This window comes from Astatotilapia calliptera, chromosome 13 (genome assembly GCF_900246225.1).
Source record: "Astatotilapia calliptera chromosome 13, fAstCal1.2, whole genome shotgun sequence".
NCBI lineage: Eukaryota > Metazoa > Chordata > Actinopteri > Cichliformes > Cichlidae > Astatotilapia > Astatotilapia calliptera.
Window position 1 is genome coordinate 9480854 of NC_039314.1, and position 22798 is coordinate 9503651.

The window sequence follows — 22798 nt, forward strand, 5'->3', positions numbered from 1 at the left end:
CAAGTTTTAAGCCTCTAATAAATCTTGGACGCTTGAGTTTATGGGCTTGCTGTTTCGCGACAGCATAAGTACATGTTTTATTGAAATATAGCAGCTTTTGGCTTTACCTTTGTAGCTAAGTGGTGATGTGTCATACAAAAAACAACTCTGAAGTGTCTTTTCCAAAAGCAAGGTGTATTCTTTATTTATAGCAGGGTTGTTATTATACTCGGTTTAATTGAGCAGCAAGAGTGAGATGCTAATGTTTTTTTCAGCAGCATATGTTAAGTGTCTCAGTATTTGAAGCCTGACCTGTCAGTGAAAGCAACAGGGCAACATTTTCCTTGGTAAATAATTAACATTGCAATTCTGCCTTCCACTGTACTCGATGCATATTGATACAGGCAATTTGTTCCCTCATCTAAGCACCCAGGTTCCTTCTGTTGGAGAAACACATGGCATCCTCTATATTCATAATGGCCACAGCAACAGCTTGTTAGGGTAATCGCTGAGCCAGTTTTTCTTCTGTTATTATACAATATGTGCAGACTATCTGTGACAAGCACTTCCTGCAGATCTCATTATTTTAAAATATTTTTCACTGTATATTTGCTGGGCACTATTGATGTGGAAGGGCCAAAGGATGCCAACACATTCACACTAGGCGCAGGGTAGAGGTCTTCCTGTCAAAGGTGACACATTTCCTTTGATAGGGATGTTCACATATTTTCTTTTTTTGCTACAGTGGGACTCTGAGAATTAGCTGTGACATTGACATATTGCGTAACTGAAAGAAATCATAAGATAAAGCAAGTGTGTCGGCATCGATTTCACTTCTTAGAATGGTAATTAACAACTTTGAAATCAACTGCAGCGCAAAAGAAATTCTTTTGTCATTGTCAAAGGAGGCTGACATTTTCCAGACAAGCTTTGTCTCTCTGTCAGGAAAAAAAAAATCTGTTTTTCTCGCCAGTTGTATGTGTTTTCCATTTTACTCCCAGCGTAGTGTTTTGTTCAGTGAGTTGAGTGGCTAGCCTGTAGCCGACTGTCAGCTCGTGTCAGTCGCAGCATCAGTAAAAGGCTGGGTGTCTTTTCGTGCTCCAGTCAGCTCACTGTCTGTGATGGTTGCTTCCACTCCACAAAACCTAAGCTCTCAAACATCCCATTAGCACCTGCTAAGTCAAGCTGAAACTTTTTAAAGGCAGTCTGACTTTGTGCATGTAATTACTCTCTCACCCAAAGACCTCTCATTCCCCGTAAAGGCAATTGGCTGGGTCATAGAAGATTACTGATTTAAGTTTAACTCTCTCTTATTAGAAAAGTCATTTGGATGAAATAAGAAACCCTAAAAGACAAGATATTTTAATCATAAACTGTATGTAAAAGATGGCAAAACAGCTATAATGACAACCACTGTTTTTCAACTCAGTATGAGTGTTTTTTGGGCACTACCATGTTAGTTTTTGTAGTGAAAAATTACTGTATTTATTTGTGATGGTGAAGCTGTCAACTAATTCTGAGTTATCAGCTAATGCTTGCAACTTGGCTAACAAGATGGATCCATAAACAACTCTGTTGCAATGCACAGATACTCATATCTGCTGATTATGGTCAGATAATTCCAATAGCATGCAGCACAAACACAGTGGAAAAGTCCAAGTCAGTCACTACAAGTTAGTGGAGGCAAAAATCAGACGTCACCAGTTGGCCACAACTGCCTTTCTTGGGACTCATGGCAATCCAAGTGGCCAAAGCATGGATGCAGCAAACGTGATTACTTATTAAGCTGACTTTTTTTGAAACTGGACGTGATGAGCGAGGGATGGATCTAATTGTGAAACCACGGAAACCACAGCTGATTGACTAACATTTTGTGATTCGCTAGTTGTAAGCCAATTAGCATATCCAAAAAAGAATACTCTTTTCCGACTGTAATAAAGACCAGAACATAAAGAACAAACTTCATGTTTTATTCAATATAATTTGAAAATAGCAACTGAGCCCATGAAGTCATTAGAAAAGCATTTGCTGAGCTCCCAAGTGTCATTTACCTCTATGCTTCTATACAACTGGAAGTCTTTTCGCGACTATGGAGCCTATGTCCATCTTGGAGACAGCCTCAAGTAGCCATAAGAGGAAATGCAATTTGCTATTCTGCACTGATTTTATTTTCCATGAGTTGGCACTTGCTTTTACTATTTTATCATCAGCCTGCATAGCCCATTTCAACCTGACTAGTGAGCGACGCTATTTGAGCACTTGTTCAAACTGTGCGTGCTCGTCATTGGTCAACTGGAGGAATAAGAGACGTTAGCAATTAGCATAGCAGTTTTAAATAAGGCATATGGTCATCTGAAGAACTTTGTATTAAGCACTAAGTGATAAAATCTTATTTGATGACAGGCCAGGGTGATGTTCTCTCATTATATAATAAAAAAGCAGTTAACTATTTCCGTGCTGCATTGTTAATATTCGCCCTGGTTTTTCATTTGTTTATGTGAATGAAGAATTTAGTTTGTCTGAACCTGAACATTTTGCATTTAGACTACAAGCCTCTGAGTTTGTCAGGATGCCCACGAGTCTTGTTTCAATTGTTGCAGCTCATTTTTGAATCCTATTGAAAAAAAAAAAGTTTGCCAGATGCTAGCGGTCTTTTGACACATGATTTCAAGTGATGTTAAATGGGCTCATAAGGATGATGTGTCCAGGGGTCAAGCAGGGTTGTCCTCATCAACCTTTGACACCAGGGTTTCTTATGAGGTTGTGCTCCAGGCACAGCTCTATTGGTAAGGGTCATTGAAAGGGTCGTCCTCGCCCTCTTTAGTTCTATCCAATTAAAGCATCAGCAGCTGAATCGGTGCCTGGTGTTCATTGGAACATTAATTGTGCTCATTGATTGGCACGTAGTTCAACTAAGTGTCCTCTGAGCGCCACACAATGACACGGTTGTTTCTCATCTCCACCGACAGTCGTTTTGTTGTTTGCAGTCACGTAAAGACTTGTAACATGGGTACTTGGAAGAAAAGCTGCACACTAAATCAGGTGGGTGTCTAAACGTATGAGAACACACTCAGCTTCACCGTGTGCCTTTACCTTACTGTTGGATCCTTTACTCTAGCTGTGATACTTTCCTCATTGCAGGTGAGGGTTGTCTGACATTACTCTGGAGTGATTGCCAATCATCCACTCAATTTACAGGCTATGTGGAAGGCACAACCTGTTATTTGTACCTTACAATGGAGACACTGTTATTTATTTATTTATTTTTACCCCAACTGGAAACAATCAGTATCTCTGTGTGTGTGATCGATCTTTGTTTTTTTTCCTTGTGAAAAATAAAAAACGCTGACTGACTGACTTCCATTTTTTTAACATACAATCATTTATCAAAAAATGGTCTATAATAATTGACTTAAACAGTTAATTAATTATTCGTAACATGGCTGGACTAACTGGACCTTACCCAGTATGTCATAAACACTATGACGTGAGTATCTCTTGTCAGGGAGATGGGTTCCAGCTTGTTTTGATTTACACTTCTGAAGCTCATGAAAATGCACAATTATGTGTTTTAGAGTAGCCTGTGCACTCGTGCTTTTAAATGCAGAGACTTCACAGAGACTGTTCTGTCTCAGAACTGGGACAACACTCCCACCCGTTTGAAAATCTAATTAAACAAAACTAGTTTTTATCTGTTCTAAATGACTTCAGAGAACCCATTCATTATGCCTGCCCTCCAGTCGTGTCACAAATACACTCTAATATTGCAGTTATTTAATAAATAGGTTACTAAATGTCCCCTCCCCCCCTCCCTTTTTTTTCTTTGTTGTTGTCTTGCACTCAGTGAGGTGTTTCAGCCTTTAAAATCTCACAGGGAGTGAAGACCTTTCCCCCTTGGTATCACCATTTTTATTGAACTTTTTGATGTAGCTCATTGTAATGCTGCCAATCCAATAACACACTTCACCTTAACCACCAGATATAATGAAAGTATAACCAAGTGATCAATGAAGGGATTTAGACTTTGCCTTCTTTCCCCCCCAACTGCAATGCAACCATGGCAACAAGGCAAGGATAAATCTTCTATTTAGTGAAATGACACAAGAATCACCCTCAGATTTGATCATCTGCTTTGCGCCATTCCTCCATTTCCCCCTCTACCAATTTTCAGCAGAAATGATCTGAGAGAAATGAATTGCTTGCCTCATACCTGGTTTTACTAAAGCAATGTGAGTGGAAATGGAAATGATTACCATTTAGCCTGTAACCAGGATGCCTGGCTCGTCTTTGGCTCTGCTGAGATGAGGACAGATATGCTCACAATTTGCCAGGATGAAAATGCTACAGTGTAGTGTAGTGTTTTTACGTCGTTAAGATGCTTTGCATATTATTTAAGTGGCAGACGTGCAAATTGGCCAATAGTGGAATGAATGGCATGTCGAGGAGAGCTACATGGTGTAGATATCTTCTTATTTTTTTAATCTCTCTTAGCAGTCAAAATGTCCACATTTAGTCTTGAGGAGTCAAAGCTGGAGAGGTGCTTTTGGTGTTCTGGATGTAACCTGTCTGAGAGTGATTGCAGTCAGTCTGAGTTAGACCATGATTGTTGCCTCCCACCAAGCAACCTGTGCAATCTCATTGGGAAGTTTTCATCTAGAGGTTTAAGGCGTTGCATGGTCAATGACTGAGTGACCAGTTGCTCACCACAGCTACATCTAATCAGTCACCAAAAGTAGATTTTTCCTAGTCATGAGAAGGTTGGGACACATAACATATGTACATGTGTACCCTTGTGAAACCTTACCTTCCACCTCATTAGAAATGTATTAAGTAATCAAAGTAAAATCTAGATAAGTGACACAAGAGTACACGAAAAATAATTCAGCTTAATATCAGTCAGTTCTGTATGCAGATGTCACACAGTCGTATAAGAAAGTGAGACTGTGAAGAAGTATACAATGGTCCAGATAATACCCCAAAATCTACCATGAGCCCTTTGAAAAGGTGCAAGCTGTAGCCTTTGGATTGACCCTCAGTATCATTAAAATCTGTGGGTAGTTTTTGGCATGTGTACACAATACAGTCATAAAGTATATATTAGATTATGCACTGATTAAAAGCACAGTGTCTTAAAATCCTAATTTAGATAATATCTACACAAATATCCAAGTCTGCAAACTCTCAAATATTTAGCTTATAGTGCAGGAAAAGAGAAACTCCTGTCCTGATTGAGATGAGTTGGTATATTGGTGTTTCTGTCCTCGATCATGCTGCCTGCTCCAGGGATTCCCATCTAATTAGAGTGACGGCGATGAGATGGCCACGGCGCCTGACAGGGACTGATGGCTACTCAGGAAAAAAGATGATTTCTAACAATGACTTCTAACAGTCAGGTTGTGCTGCAGTGCTGCTGCACAGGCCACACACTGTTGATTGATTTGCATTGCAGATTGGAGAGACTTGGAGAGGACCTGGCTAGCTTTCCACGCTGTCGCTGTCTTAAACCCAGCATAATCCCTGGCTAGCGGCCCAGTATGCTTCTCACCCTTTCATTAATATGGGAGTGCCAGTACACCTGGCCACTAGACAAACATTTGAGGCAGCCTTAAATGAAATACATCAGTCATGCCGGCTCACTGGTAAATAGACTGCTGACCACAAAGTAAAAATCATTCTGTTTTGCTTGGCTTTTAGCTTCCACAATAATCATATTACGTTGTAACTTGCACAGAGTTCTTCTTGTAAATGCATGTAATATTATTAATGCTGTTGCTGGCTTTATATAATTCTACAAAACATATACGTTTATCTAGAAACCCTTAACAAATCCCTCAAAGTTTTAGGCATAAATATTTAATAGCTCAGAGTTTGTTTATAACTAATTTCACAGACTAAAGACAACCATAGTGTGTTGCTTTTATTTTCTCTTGCTTGATCAAAGTTTTCTGGTGCTGCCACTACAACCTATTATTCACACAGACTAATTACACTTATAGCTGACTGCACATTATGTGTGGTCCAAGGTTTATTTATTCTCTGCCTAACCAGGAATCATAACTGATGTTTGAGCACAAGATGTCTTGCAGCAAGTGATTATTTTGTAGACAGTAGCTAAAAACCAAGGGTTTACAGTATTATCTTTAAGTAGCCTAATGTAGTATTTTACAGCATAGCGGGTTCAAAGTGTCTGTAGTTTGGTTATTAGCTGAATCAATAATTCAAAAGTGTAAAGAACTGTAATACATCTTTTACTTAAAATGAGATGGAGAAAAAAAAGAGCCACAGCTGTTGGTCTCTGTGTGTGTGTCAGCTCCACTGGCACTGCCAGTTTGATGGTGTTTACTAAGGCTGTGCCACATCTGTGCTCTCAACAGGCTTTTGTTTGTCCCCTTCTTGTTGACCAGATCTGCAGTTTTAATGGTGCATCAACTGACATCGCACACTGGAAAGGTTCATTTTCTTTGCAACTATATATTTATATAGTTAGAGTATATTTACAGGTGCAGAGCACATTGCATCGTTTACAGTTGCAAATGGAGAAAGAAAACAGTTTTTCACTGTTGTTCAGCATTACATATGACATACATGCGTCGGCATAAATTCAATAGGTCAAAATACACTGACTCATTGCAGTGTCCACTCAGCCATTATAGGAGTTGATCAATTCTACCCACTGCTATTGGCCCATCTCACATACCACGAACTGCTAGCATGCACCAACTTCAAATCTTTTTATGCAAAACATGACGGGGAACTAACTTGTGGGGTAATTTAACAATCATACCAATACATGGTTTGTGCAGAAGAGCTGCTTTGACTTTTTTTAAGCACACATTTAGCACTGTCTGCAGCATATGTAGCAGAAATGTTATAACAGCTATGGAGACAGTAGATAAGCTGTGTCTTCCTGCTCAGTTATTTTGCCTGAAAAGATACAGTAACAACATTAGTATCTCTTTTCAATATAAATATAATTTATTATTATTATGTACCCCGGGACCCTGAAAAGGATAAGCGGAAGCGAATGGATGGATGGATGGATATTATTATGTATATCTCAGATCATTTTGATTAATTTTGTGTACAAAAGCTCATTCTTATTCAAGGGCTGTATAGATTCATCAGAAATGAAGGTTTAAAAAAATAAACAATAAGAAGAACAGTAAGTAACTTACTTAAGGACTTTTATAAGAATGTAATATTTAGCACAGGGCTATAGACTCAGTCCTTAACAGACTGCATGTTATGCTTATCAGTCTTTATGCCGTGCTACTTGCGATGCACCTGTTTTTAAACAAGGCCAACATATGGATGTTAGCAGAGCTGTGAAGTGCAGCTTTAAACAAACTGCAACTGTGAACGTGTTCTTTTAAACTTCCGTGCACAAATCATTCTTTGATTAAAAGAAAAAAAAATGTGTTAGCCTTGAGAAACACCTTATCTTTGCGTCATCTAGTTTCCTGTTGCAGTGTGTATAGAGTCCAGCACAGAAGCATCATGATCAGAAGTGATACAAAAATGAGTTTTTCTTTTTCTCCTCCTCTGTCTATCTTTACTCTTCTTCAATTTTAGTGACAGAGCCTCTCCCAAATGCTAACAGTGTTACAGATATCTGGATGCCCCTCAAGCGTGTAATTTTGCAAATGCCTATCTATTAGTTTAGAAATAGTTTCAGTTTAATATATTATTGTGTGATATAATATCCTGCTGACGACAGGTAGTTGTGAAATTTTATGCTTCATACACACTGAGGAACATAGTGGTTAGAGACCAGAGCGCAGCCAAAATTATCACAACTGTGTGCAATGAACTAGCAATCTCATTGCTTCTGTAAGGGTTACTCCTGATGGTGATGGTGAGTAAATATGACGAGTGGAATGTGAAAACCTGTTACCATCTATATACACTGAATTTTACAATAATTTCTTGTCATGAACCGCTGTGTGTCTGGTGTGTGAGGTTACGGATCCAAATGCAGAGCAAGCAAGCAAGCCGAACACACAGCAACATGGAAAACTTGACAAGAGGTAATGGGAAATCTTGACCCTAAGGAAAGCAAACAGGAACAGAGCTAACATTAATCAGGAACAACAAGAAAAGTGAAGTAAAACTAAATAAAAAGCATCAGAGATACTTGACTTCAGATAACAGGAAGCAACTACTGAAACACGCGCAAAGAAGTAAATCAAACTAATACACAAAATGTAAACAGAAACCAGAGAACAATAGTAACGAGAGCCTAAAACCTGAAGATCCAAAAATCAAGCATGCAAAAACTCAGAACACTGACTGACATTACTGGCATAAATTAATCCACAAATAGTGACATATTTGCAGCAGGACATTGATTTGACTGCAAAGTATCCCAGGTGCTCATTAACCTTACTTTTATGTACAAATATAACCAGAACACAACCAGCTGATTGAAATCGCTATCGCAAAGAGACACTTTGTAGACGAGTTGCTCTAATTGTGTGTTTACCAGTAGAGGACTGTTTCAAAAAGTCATGTAATTTGCAAAATAACAACCCTTATACTCGGTACAGCTGCTATTCGGCCCATCACTTGGTTGTCTCTGTGTTTTAGTTAAACATTAGCAATTCAATTCCAATGAGCATTTCCAGATTTAAACTATTAGACTGGTAATGCACAGTGATTGGGAGTTGATAACTGTCCAAACAGTGCATTTGGATAAAGATTTTATATCAGTGCCAGATCTGAATAGCGCTAAACCAATCTTTCAAGTCCCCTAGACATGCACAGAGTAAAATCATTGTGAGTGTTAAAGTGTAACCAAAAAACGGTTCACTCTTGGCAGTTTTCCTACCAAACATTATGACGTAAAAACCATGCAACGTGACTGTACGTCTACCCGCACTGAGATTAAGCAGCTCATCAGTAATTCTTGTTTCCAATTTGTGCGGTCTTTATTATAAAAATAATCAGATTTTAAAATATATATCTTAAGCTCTTCTTTAATGGCATCAGCAATTATGCCATAAATGGATTTAGTATATCCCATCTTTGTATAAGACATGAAAAATGGATCATAACCTGCTTAAGAGCTATAAAGAAACGATCAGATTGGCTCCAAAACAAAGAATGTGGCTCGCTGTTCTGTCTACATTCATCACTGCTGCTTCACCGCCCTGATGACATATATGCTGACCTGAGAGATTTAGAGTCAGAATTGATAACTAATATTCTCAGAGGTGACAAAGCGCACTTCATTGTAAGTCCACATATCATTTCTGGAAGGTCAATGGCTTCCATCATAGCCTTAATAACTGATATCCTGCCAGTTTGTGATACAGAAAGTGGTGTGCGACGGCATTAGTGTGTAATGTGTAAACACAGATATTACTCTTCTGCAATCCCCAAAGCATAAAATCTTGACACTAAATGTAATGTATAACGCTGGCTTTTCTCTAAAGAGAGAAAACTCAGTGGAAAAATTGAACACTTTCTGACTTATGATGCTCAGCTTTTTTTTTTTTTTATGCCAAATGTTTTACCAGAAAAGTATATTTTCCCCCCCAAATGACCATATTCACTACTGTTTCAGTCCCTCCTGGGGTACATCATAAAACAGTTTGGTTTCCTTTTGTGGGGGGTTTTAAAATTAATGGGCAGTGAGCCAAGCTGTGGACAAGCATCTATCTGAATGCTGTCACTGTAGAGGCCATTATATTGTTCCATTTGAATTATAAAACCTTGCTCGAGCAAGGCTGGTGCTGCATGGGTGCATGACTGCTCACCGGATGGCAGAGATAGGTCTCTTCAGTGAAATGGTTGAATGAAAGGGTGACCAGGCATCTCTCTCATTATTAGACTTGTCACTGTCACTCACAAAGGCATGAGTGACAGAAGACCCTATTACCCTCCCAAGATTCATCTCCACCCTTCAGAGATAGGGCAGCTTTTCTAGTTGTCACTGAGGTGGGTGGGTGGGACGCCAGGACAACGCTTGAGCAGTCTCATTATCATTCACACCCCCCCCCCCCCCCCCCCCCCCCCACCCCCCACTGATTTATTTCTATCAAATGTAGTCCTGCGATAGCCCCGCATGTGATATTGTTTAGGTTTTCATGACAAAATAATAGTTTTGATTCATCAGATTTTTGCCACAGCTCTGAGAAGAGGCCACTGTCGAAATAGCCTGTAAGTATGTTAAAGCTGGTCATCCCCAGAGAGAAATTATCTACTTAATTAAAAAGACCAGCAGGAAAGGCCTGGAATCATGACAGTATAATTATAAAAGCCCAATTTCGGTTAATCCTTGGCTCTGCAGTGAGGAGCCTCACATGATGAAGCCAGGCCATGGCTGCTGGTTAAGCACTGAGACCACACAGGTCTTTTACAAGAGGCAGTTTTAGGATGACAGGCCTTAACTGAAGATCTACGGAGCTGAGCAGGCCCAGTAGTCTGCCCAAGGCTTTTCTTTTTCTTTTTTTTTTACTACACTGGAGCCTGGGGAAAAAAGGACAGTGAGATCATTTATGAAGGACAGGGAGTCAAGAGGCAAAACATGTTTAAAGTTAGCTCAGTGACTAGTGTGGCAACCACTAGTCACACTTGGCGTTATATCACCTTGAATTGATCTGAATTATTGTTTAAAAATGCAACTTTTAACTGTCCCCACCAAAGCGTGTCACTGGAGATGTTTACTAAACTATAAATCGCAGCAGGACATTACTGCTGATCTTTGTGTTTGCGTTGCATGGAGGTGGGCTCCGTCTTTTGTCTGTTCGTCTCGGTGGCAAGGCCTTTGATTTGTCTCTCACAGCTGGGCCTGGGGAAGACTTTTCAGTGGGCAGCTGTGGATGCTTAATCTCCCCTGTGCTGACACAGGCTCAATTAATAGATGGCGCACTTTGGGATTCTGCAAGAAAGTTGTCAGGGCCCTGTCAGATAAATCACAGGAGAGGAATCCACTCTGGCTATCTCAAGCTTCAGCCCCAGTGGCCTTTTTCCTCTTTGTTTGCTTACTCAGAGTTACACAAGGGTAATGATTTTTATAGCATCGAGGCACACCGGGGGTCTGCTTGACAAGTGCTGTGATTGCCCTGAATTATAGGCTACAGTTAAAGGAATATCCATAATTATAATTTTGTTTTTAATGGAAAAGCAATCAGTATAATTGTTGACTAACACTTGAGAACTTTAATACAGTCATTTTAGACTTTTATACCTCTCAAGCAAACATATAATTCTGTGAAGATCTATCAAGTCTATTTGTTCTTAGAAAAACCATATCTCAGGATCATAAAATTCAAATAACAATATCTGCCAGGAGTTTTCCCTGATTTAATTCAGTTTTTGCTCTTTTTAATCATTTTGTTTCAGTTCCTTCGTGGTGATGGAAAAAAGACATTATTTTCAGTACCTGTTTTAAAAGAAAAGAACACACTTAGGTATGATTGTATTGATTTCAGCACTTTAACTTTAAGTCTGTAGCTTTTTCCTTTTCTGGCAGATATCACAAAAATGTTTATAATGAAAGAAGAAACACATTAATATAACTGCTGTACATCTTCATATCCAGCCTCTTTCCCCACTGGCCGCACATCTAAAATATATTTGAGGCTAATGTTAAGACTAAATAGATACGATGGGAACCTACATAATCCTTTCTACCACTGTTATCACCGTCTAATCTAATTTCGTACTTTTTACCATTATTTTAGTTTTTATGTGTTTTAAATTCTTAATTTTGATATTTCTGAGGTATTTGAAGCTATGCAGGAGCAGGAATCAAATTAAGTCAACTCTATACCTTAGGGTATATCACCCTACCTTTGCTGTTATCTACACAATATAATGTGTTCATTATTGTAACACAGCAGTAAGCGTTAATAGAAGAAAATGACTTACCCCCTGGCGTTATTGACATTAGTTTACATTTAGTTTTTAATGTATTTTATATTAAATATATCAGTCTCAACTTTTTTTGCAGTATTTAAAGATTTATTTTGTGTGGCCCCCTGTCGGCCCCCGTTGTTTTTACGTCATTTTCTTCTCAGTGTGATACACAGTGTACTGTACGTCTGTGGCTTGAATATTTTATTCAACAAGAGCTGATGCAGTTTAAGTGTTCCTTTGATTTTTTTTAAGCAGTAATTTTATTTTTTCTAGTTCTTATGGAAATAAATAAGGATTCAGTTAACAGCACATGCAATGTAAACTATACTATATAAACTACATGCCACTATGGCCGCCCCTCCATGATCCTGATTCTGCTGCAGGTTTCTTCCTGCAGTTTTTCCTTTCCACTGTCGCTAAAGCGCTTGCTCATATGGGGTCATGTGATTGCTGGTGTTTTCTTTGTTTTCTTTGTATTATTGTAGGGTCGTTACCTTACAATATAAATTGCCTTGAGGCAACTGTTGTTGCGATTTGGCACTATATAAAGAAAATTGAAATGAATTGAATGCTACTATATAAACTACTGAGCTGTGGCGATTTGTGGATGGCATGGCTCTCACCATGAAAGCTGGAATAGAACTCCTCCATAGTAATATTTAGTGTTGAAAAATAAAAACTATTAATATTAGATTGACGGAAAAAATAAATATCGAATCCCAGTTCCTAGTAATATACCGAAACCATGAGCGAGTATGGTGTTTTTTGACTTTTAATTAGCCGAAGCAAAGAAGAGATTCAAGCAGTGTATTTTTTGCAGGTTACAGAGCGAGGCTAAAATAAAGGAATTCAAAACTATGATGATATTTTAATTGTGTAGCTTTCTGTGGCTTTGCAAGCTTCTCATACTTGTACAAATGTAAATGTATCGTACATAGCTGTAGGCTTTGCTGAAGATGCGCTTTGCACCAGTAAACTCAAAGAACCATGCATAATAGCAACAGCTGTTCATGCATTTTAATTGAAAGCAGTGGCCTTTCATTGAACGGGTCCATCTTTCTTCATTTCCGCAATTACGAACTTGCCACAGAGTTTTGGCCTCAAGATCCAAGAGTGTGAAGCAGCAGCCATGCTTGTTTTCTCTCCTCATGAGCCGTAAAGCTTACTATTCGGATTGTCCAATAATTACATGCATTTGTCTTGTCCTGTCCTGATTGTTCTCAGAGCCCGTTTGCATTGAACAAAGCGCTTCTGTTCCAACTCTCACCTCTAGTCAGGTTGTTCCTAGAAAAGTCATCCTTTACCTTCCTACAGCCAGCTCTCTTGGGAAAATCAAAAGATGAACTTTGTGCAGGGAAGTAATTTATGATGTAATTGGCCAGGATCTGCTCGGGGGGAATTGTGTTTTCCAGCCATGTTTTCTCAACATTAGCGTGTCCCCCATTAGCCGAACTTTTCAAAGAGAGCAATTTCTCCAGGAGGCGGCATTTAATTATGTTTGGAGTGTGAATAGGTGTGTTCTATCGATTCCAGATAGTTCTTTATCCAAGGAGGGCTTGTCATGTGTTAAGCAACTGATAGAGCTTCCTATACTTAATTTATTACTAAAAAACATGAAAGGCTGATGATGTGTTAGTGGTGGAAGTGATAGATCTGCATTAATATTAAGTGAGAATAAGATGTACCTAATCAATAATTCAAATCTGGTTTTGACTCTTGATGTAGTCCATAGGGAGTCCTTAATGGTCAGTGGTGGAATTGAAATCAGGAAAAAGAATATTTTATGTTATCTTCTCTGGCAGCTGATTTGCTCTCGACCCATTGAGATACGTGGCGAGCTTATTGATAGGAGATGCTTCCTGGTGTTGGCTTAACTACCTTTATACCACAGATGTACACGTCCGAAAGCTCTTTGATGTCAGAATTACCTGTCATGTCATATTATTCTTGTTTATAATGTCTCAGATTGATCAGAAATGGGTTGATTCCTCCTGGGAGCACAAAGGAAGCATTGATAAAGTGTTTAATTTTCGAAACATCTAACATATGTGCACAGGCATGGAAGCCATGATGATTTTTTTTTTTTTCATTTTAGTATGATATGATGCCACATTTATGGGAATTAATGTTACTTTGCCCACAAGAGACACCGCATGTACTTGGTTGCACAATCATACATGCACAATACACTGGCCTCCCATATGATTCAGTCTGTGGAAACTCTCTTTCCTCTCTCTAACGTTACAGTGATAGTAAAGCTTCAGGTTCCAAAGGTAATCTAACCTAGGAGAAGGGGCGATAATAGCCACACTGGCAGAGTGCTTGTTTGTAATAAGAGAGTGGGTGAGGAGTCAAAGGTGAAAAATGAGTGCGATATTGAAGGAGGGAGGAAGCTGTAAAAGGACGCTTGTGTTTATCTGTGATTATTAACGCACCTCACACCCTGAGATGAAAGAGGCTTTTCAGACCCAGGAAGTCTAATAGAACAGAGAAATTTTGGATTTCCTTCCGGACGGATGCCATTCTGTAAGCACAATGTGATGTGACATGCCAAGTGTGATTATAAATGACACAATCGTATCCTGAGAGATGGTGCCTTGATGATAGGCTGGCACACTTTTTGCACTTCACCTCTGCGTCCATAACTATTGAGACAGGCATTTCACTATAGGATTATATGATGTAAGAGACATCATGCATTCATGTCTGTTTGGGTGTGTATAGTCTACCTGTGCTGCGAGGGAATGCAAATCATTATAACTTTGGTATGGAAACTACAAAAGAACTCCAGAAACCACACTGGGCAGCTTGTCACAACTAATTTGAATAATCGTTTGTTGATACTCTGTGTTCTGTCCACTCCGTGCAGTTTGAGACTAAAATCCCAGCCGAGCTTTAAGTGATTCTCATTATTATGTCTGTATGTTTTCACCGTGAGCTGCTCGTTTTGGGGGTTGGATTTAGGATGCTAAAGGGATTCGCTTCATTAAATAGACTCATTGTATTAGATTCTCCAAAATAAAGTATTGCCAACCTGGCTGAAGTTAAGAAGAATCACCCCGTCATACGAAGAATGCAAATCATACATTTCACTGTGACAGAGTGACTCCGCTGCTTCAGACAAGGAATGCCTCAGCATGATGGCACAACAGTTAAAACAACATCTTTATATGAGCGCCGGGGCCGTCGCAACTGTCTCGGAAAGTTCAGCACGGCTGGGGTTTGGCACCGAGTCGTCCGCAGCTGTCAGACTCTACATTTGCGACGACGACACTGTCGCATGGCCTTTGGTAACCTAACCTGGCATTCCTTTGCTGACCTCGAACAACAACATGAAGATTCTGTTCTCCTAATAAGTCAAGCTTAAGCTCTGCAAATGCACACTTAGGCTTCAGTGCAGGTTTGAGAAGTATGACTAGAGATATCAAAGAAACTACTTAAGTAACGTTATGTTCCATTATTCTCATGAATGGTTGCATCAAGTATTTTAAACCAACAAGTAGATCTATGTTATGATCCTTAGATATAAAGAGGTTTCTTAATCAATTGCAATGAACACTTTCACTAAAGGAAAATCATCAGGAATGCAATTTTAAAAAAAAACTTTGCAAAAAGAGTTATACATGTATATCTTTTTTTTTTTTTTAAGTTGGAGTTTATTTGCTTAAACCTTAAAATACAGTGACTTTTAAGATAACAAAGGTCACATAGACAAGGAGTTATGCTTACTTGCACAGTCACCACCTAAAGTCTTGTTTTGATCCATGAAAATAACTAACAACAAAAAGCAGGTTTTGGTGGAACTAGACATGTACTACACTTACATAAAGCATTACCTTTATGTACAGAGAAGACAGTATGTTCCTGTATGTAAGGGATAATGACACCTGGAGGAATATACTCATTTACAGTGATAGGCATATGCTACAGTCCTGGACTGATCGCTGTTTTGCTGCTAGCTGCTTCACTGAATCACTGATTAAACACATCATTTCCAGCCATGAGACGGAGCTTGTATCATCTGTAGGGTTTTTTTCATTAGGCACTAATAATTTATTAAGCTGTTCCTGGTGACTAATTACTTGTTGATTACGTGGAAATTAAAATTTTGGACTTATAATTAAGTCTCAGAGTAAGAAAAGAGTGTAGCTAACATTAGCAGCTATCACTGACAACCTTCTACATTTGCAGGTGTGTTTGAACACTCCTGCGCTCAGTCTGGTGACACACTGCTCTAGTTGAGTGGTTATGTATATGTCAGTTACACGGCACTTTACACACAGCTGTGTTTTAGTTTTCTAAGTCAAACTGTTGTGGTTTTACAATTTCCATCTGTCTCATTTTTACTTTTTAAATCATCCAGACAGTACTACAGGGAGAGGGGGAGTAACACTACAGAGATTCACCACCCAAGCGGCACTGTGCAAAAAAAGAGAACAAACTGATAATCAAAGTCTTAGTATTTTCCATTCTGATTACTGAGGGTAGCAACATTTAATTGTTTAATAACCCACTGACATGCTTCTCAGGTTTAGATACCAAATTACTTTGTTAGCTTCAGGAAAAAGTACATGGTTTAAATTAGAATACACTTGTGCATAATGTTAACCAGATGTTAGAAGCTTCTCCCTCATTTTCTGGTCACGAGAGAGATTAAGCCCACCCTAATTGAGTGGGGTAGGATTAAAAGGAGTGACAGTGAAGTCACCATGCCCTCTAAGGGTTGCAAATAAAGCTGCGATCCATTTTGTCCTTTTTAAGGCTAGCAGTTATACAATTGTAGTTACAGCATACTGCGTTCAGTCAGCTATTTTATAGAAAACACTTCCAGTCTTTGCAGAGATTTTCTTCAGTAAGAGTATTAGCTTACAGGAACCTTCGATTGTAGCGTCACTCGTTCTGCTTCCTGCTTACATCGCAGTGCCAGTGTCAAGTAAGCCTGTGGTATTTTATATCACTTTGGAGAGTAACATCGGTGACTATATGCCTGGCACGCTATTAGCCCAAATCCCTTGTTTACCTGAGTATTACAGGTAAAATGGAGATTATTATCCCTTTCCTGGGAACTTGGTTACAGTGCAGAGTGAGATCAGGCTCCTGTTGCATCCAAAATTGCTGTGATTAGGACACATAATCCAGTATCACAAGGGAGTAACCACAATGGCTTGAATATATTCCACCTGACATTTAGTTCAGCCAGATCTCTGATTGGCACTTGATTAGCAACTAATCCATGTCATTATCTCCTTCAGTGAAATTAGTTGAGTAGAAAATGGTGTCGTAAATCACAGAGGTAGGACTAAGGAGGGGCTTTGATCAGTGTACAGCTCTAAAAGAGCTAGGAGGAGAGTTGAAATATGTTGTTGCCATGGATACTACAAAAAAATAGGTGAGAGGCAATATATGGCTCAGTGGTTTCAGGAATATGCTTGGTTTTGTGTGGAAACAGCAACTCTCGGTGTGGGAAAAAGTATTGACAAAAGTTTCGGTTCTTATCTCCTGATCTGCCCTCGCATAGAGTTGGCAGAGGCTGAAGTTTAGATCCACCTTGATATAAGTGACTATTTATCTCCGTTAGATTATGAACTGATATGCAGACCTCTCCGTTTCCTGCCAGGTAAAATACAGAAACCCTCCCCCCGTTTCCTGCCCACCCTGGCCTGCCTTCTTTGGCTCCAGTCCTGAACCTAACCCTCAGAGGAGTGGAAAATAATTAGGAGAGAAAATTGCTGCTGACACTATTTCTGAAAAGCAGGGTATTGTAATGAGAGCAGAGCAGGTATTCATTGTGTCTGAGGGAGCGATTGAAAGCCCTTGGTTTTTGGGCTGCCTGGGAGAAGCCCAGGGAGAGTAAGCAGAGCTTTGCTGAGTCCCTTAATGCATGTGGGAACGGAGCCTTGAGAGGACGAGGTAGAGGTGTCTTCAACAATGGCAGGAGCCAAGGTTACAGCTGAGTAACTAATTCAAACTGCTCTAGACTGACACACACACTCATACGCACACACTCTTGTCTCCTTTGTCTCTCTCAATATGTCTCTCCCTCTGTCTCTTGCTCTCTCCTAGTTCCCATTATGTGTTCAGAGAGATGCCGTCCAGCCACTGCTCAAAGTTATCTTCATTAGCTGTGTGGACTTGCTGGAGTGGCTGCTCTGGGAAGCTTTTTTCTGAGCAAGGCACTCAGAGAAGATGAATAAATGTTTTGTCCCACATAGGCCCAGCCTAAAGCAGTGGCAGGCTGCGAGGAGAGAGATAGATGAGGTATTAACTGTTATATTTTTCAGCGGGGGCCGAGGAAGCCCAGTGGTGGGGTTGATAGAAGCAGATGCTGCCGCCTGAATATTAAACCAGTTAAATGAAATGTCCTCTATAAAGAAGTCTTAATAGGAGTTAAAATATAGCACTGTGCTCCACTGGTTGTGCATAACGGAGCTGAGCACATGCTCATCTCAGGGCTGCTACTTGACATGTGATTCAGCCTAAAAGCTGGGATAAAAAGAGGTCACTTTGATCGTCTCTTAGTGCCGTGATGCAGGTGCAGCATCAGGATGATGATTTAGCATTTGAATGATTACTGCATCTAAGGATAATGAAAACAGGGACACAGAAATAATGGCGCGCACGAGTCTTTTGAGACTGCTGAAACATGTGGCTGATGACAAAACTTCATTAGACCTATAGAATTGAAATCCACTGAGCTTAGATGGTGCAGCTGCAAAATATGACAACAAATGATGTTTTACTGATGCTTAAATACGTCGATAATCAAAATAAAAAGTAATTCATTGTTTTTTCTTGTTGCTTTGATGTTTTATTGTGACGGAGAGTGAACAGACTTGTCCTTTCTCTCCAACGAATGTTAATGCCATTCTTAGTTAATGAAACTCTGAGACCGCCTTTGTAATGTTGCAGGCATCCATAATAGAAATCTGCAGGGAATAATGGTGAGATCCCACTTAAATGAGAAAATAAATTGATGGCCAAATTGCATGTGGGTCATATCTCCACTTATGGGAACTCAGATCTGCTTTTAGTTGCCTAAATAATGGACAGAGAAAACTGTACTCACATTCAGGTTTAGATTGCCTCCACTCTGCAATTTAATTTCAAATTACAAAGTACATCTGAAACCTCTCTCTGTTTCTGTGCTTCTCTGCTCCTCTCTATAGCTCTTTCTCAGACACAGAAATAAACACGCATATTACCCACAATGCATCTGCTGTATTCCATCCATTTCTGTGAAGTGGTTAAAGTAAAGCAGGTAAATTAAATCTGTGGCTTTGCCATTCGAGATTCTGGCAATCACCCAGATCAGTTTAGCATCTCCTTCTGTATTTCCAGGCACTGTGAAGAAATTTCCAGGCTTTTAGGGGCACACGATGCACAGCGACACATTCAGTAACATCAGAAAAAGTAGCTAATGCAACTATGAACAGGGGGTGCGGTGAAATAAAATCAGAAACTATTATCTGCAATCTGACTTTTCAGGTACTGAGATAAAACACAGAATCCCATGTGCATTTGTTCACCGTGTTCCTGAGGTGCTCGTAGGTAAAAAGATCGGTTATGCTCAGTAGTGATGAGTGTAGTCAGAGTGTCTGTGGAGGGCGGACTCCCACGGGAACTCTGCACAACAGAGAAGGGCAGTATAATATTTTCCAAACCTGGATGTCTTCTTATGACCATTAGAAGATGGTAGTTTGCTTTTCACCTGTGCAAGGGAAGCATTGATATTGATATTTGCTAAACTGTGTCTCCTTCCCTATTTCAGGCTGCAAGTTTTTTTTTTATTAAAGGGATAATTTGCCTTCAGAACTGCCTTAATTCTTTGTGCCACAGATTCTTTAGAGATTTTGCTCCATACCCTTACACATTTGCTGTAGATTTGTCAGCTGCACATCCATGATGTGAATCTCCCGCTCCATCACATCCATCTGTTGGACTGAGTTCACAATGTTCACTATCACTATTTGAGTACACTATGTTCAAGAAATCGGTTAGAGATTGTTTGAGCTTTGTGACACTTTGCTTTAGCCTGTTGGACGCAGCCATCAGAAGATGGGTACACTGTGAGCGTAAATAGATGGACATAGTTTGCAACGATATTCCGGTAGGCTGTGGTGTTTAAATGATGCTCGGTTGATACTAAAGGACCCAAAGTGTACAAAGAAGATATGTCCCACACCATTACACCACCAGCAGCCTGAACTAGGTGATATAAGGTAGGATAGATGGATGCAATCCTGGTCCTATCATCTGAATTTCACCACAGAAACTGAGACGCATCAGATCAGGCAACATTTTTCCAATCTTCTACTGTCCAGTTTTGGTGAAACTGTGTGAATTATAGCTTAGTTTCCTGTTCTTAGCTGACAGGAGTGGTGAGTGACGGCTGTAAGCCATCTGCTTCAAGGTGCAGAGTATTGCACGTTCTTCTTCTGCATAGCTTGGCTATTTGCGTCACTGATGTCTTTCCATCAGCCCGAAGCAGTCTGTCCATTTTCCTCTGACCTCTGACTTCAACGAGGCATTTTCACCCAGTGAACTGCTACTTACTGGATATTTTCTCTTTTTTTGGGATCATTTTCTGTAAACCCTAGAGATGACTGTGTGGGAAAAGCCCAGCAGATCAGCAGTTTCTGAAAAACTCTGGCCTATCTGGCATCAACAACCACGCCACGTTCAAAGTCGCTTTCTTCCCCATTCTGATGCTTGGTTTGAACTTCAGCAGATCAATTCGACCAGGTCTACATGCCTAAATTGCCTAAATCCATTGAGTTGCTGCCACATGATTGGCTAATTGGATATTATGCACATTAACACACCGCACATTTAAATAGGTGTACCAATTTGAATTGAACAATTCATGTTTGCAAAGATGCAACTAGACATTTGTGATCAATCTTGTTCGCACAGTGGATATTATAAAAATGCCAAGCCCACAGCCAGCGCTACATCTGCTCTTGTTGTGTTAAGTAGCTTTCATTGGCACCACAGCGATCCCTCCTCATATCCACATCACTGTCAAACTCTTGTTACTTTTTTGAAAAGCCATCAGGATTTGTCTCTGTCAAGTGCCTGTCCTTCAGTCCATTAAAGATGATTGATAGAGCTAGAAAATCTTCCACCCAGCTGTTGTTGTTGACTCATCTCTGAGAGATTGAAAGGAGCGGAGAAAAAGACCATCCCTCATCAAAAGACCTTTTGTCTGTGTTGACGATGTGAAGCAAAATAGATTTTAGAAGATAGGTTATAACTAATCTCCAGCCTTTTTTTTAAGATGTTTTTTCTAGCTTTGTATAGGAATAATTATTAGATTATAGATGAAGATGGTGATTAGTCACATTTTTCTTTAATCTGAATATTACAAAAATGTTTAATGTTATCCTGCAGGCTCTTAATTGTCTGATCTCAACTCTTTTAGTTTTGATAGATAAAGTTAGTCTGGGAGGCTTTTGTCCTCCATTGATCTCGTCTTAACGAAGAGCAACCAAAAAAATGGGTACGTGTGGTTGTCCACCTGCCACTGTTTCCGCCTACCTCTGTTTTCCTCTAATGGCCTGTGAGGATTTTTACAGGACAACTTGAAGAGGATTTTATCATGTTTCAGTGTGATTGATAACATGCTCTTGGGGGGATGTCAGGCTTTCAGAGACAGATAATGCGGATTTCTATCTCTCTGCCTTCTCCTGTAAGACGTGCCATCAATCAGATGTATCCTGGCCTTAACCTGGTAAAATTAAAACCTTAGATAGGTGGGGGGATGGGCAGGGGTCTCCGTAGAACCAGGACACACACATCAACCGGGAGCATGACAGAATCAGAACACAGATCCACATCGTGGCAGGCTCACCGCAGAGAAGACGGTGGATTCCACAACGGGCCAGAAAATACAGTTAATGATCGGACTGCATATCGCTGTTGACAGAGGAGAGAGATTACAGGAAGAACAGTCTCATTTTCACTGTGTGCGGAGGCGTTATTAGATCCTAGCCCAGCTAATTTCATTCCTAAGCTTGTCAATATTTACCAGCAATAGGCACAGCACTCTATGGCAGACGCAGCCTCCCTATAGAGAGGAGATAGAGCACCAGGGAGCTGATTTGAAAACGTAGACATTCACTAACCGGAATCAAACTCATAAACATAATTTTCAGCTTGTTGCTGGTTGTTTATTTTCTCATGATAAAGCACGCAAAGTCCTAATTAGCCCAGCTGGCTTGGGATATGTCGAGTGCCTGGTTTTACATGCTTCTCCTCAGGTAGGCCCTTACCTCTCTTTGTATGTCTGTTTGTTTCAGTTGATGGCTGCATACACAAAGCGGCTGGGTCCTGTCTGTATGACGAGTGTCACTCGCTAAATGGCTGTGAAACCGGCAAAGCCAAGATCACCTGCGGCTATGATCTCCCTGCAAGATGTGAGTATCAGTAATTATTAGCTTTTTCTGTTTGTTTTTGTAATGTGCGCCGAGGTGCCTTCCAGGATAATTCTCTAATTAAAACTGTTGCCATTGAGAGCTACATCACCTGACAGTGAACATTAAGAATTAGCGTTAAGTGCACTTTCCAGCATTAATCTGTAAAGTTTTTAATAAAACAGCTCATTTCTTTTCCAACACAAGGCTTCTGAACCAGCTGGCAGATTGCTCTTACTTTGCAATATTGCCAAAAAAATCATTTGTAGGGATAAAAAAAAAATACTTTTTTGTCTTTTGATTGCTTTTAGACTTAAATAATTTTGTCATTTACATGTATATGTGTATTATATTTCAACCTGAGGCCATTGCTCCTGTCATTTTTGGATAAAGATGATCGCTTTTGCAAACTAAACACAAGCACACATGGCCCCACATGTCTTATATACACGCTTGTATGCTCTCATATAATGACTGAGGTCATTAGTGCCAAAAACAGAGTGGGACGCATTTGATGTTGAACAGAAGAACCTGTGAATCCAAAT

At 39.8% G+C, this 22798-nt stretch overlaps 1 protein-coding gene across 1 annotated transcript in view; it reads left to right on the plus strand.

Annotated features, from left to right (window-relative positions):
- The window catches only part of macrod2 (mono-ADP ribosylhydrolase 2), a 401770-nt gene that overhangs the window by 144694 nt on the left and 234278 nt on the right, over positions 1–22798 (plus strand). Inside the window, exon 5 of the mRNA XM_026190215.1 lies at positions 22140–22256. Within this exon, the coding sequence (XP_026046000.1) occupies positions 22140–22256 (117 nt within the window). The remainder of the gene's footprint in view (positions 1–22139; positions 22257–22798) is intronic.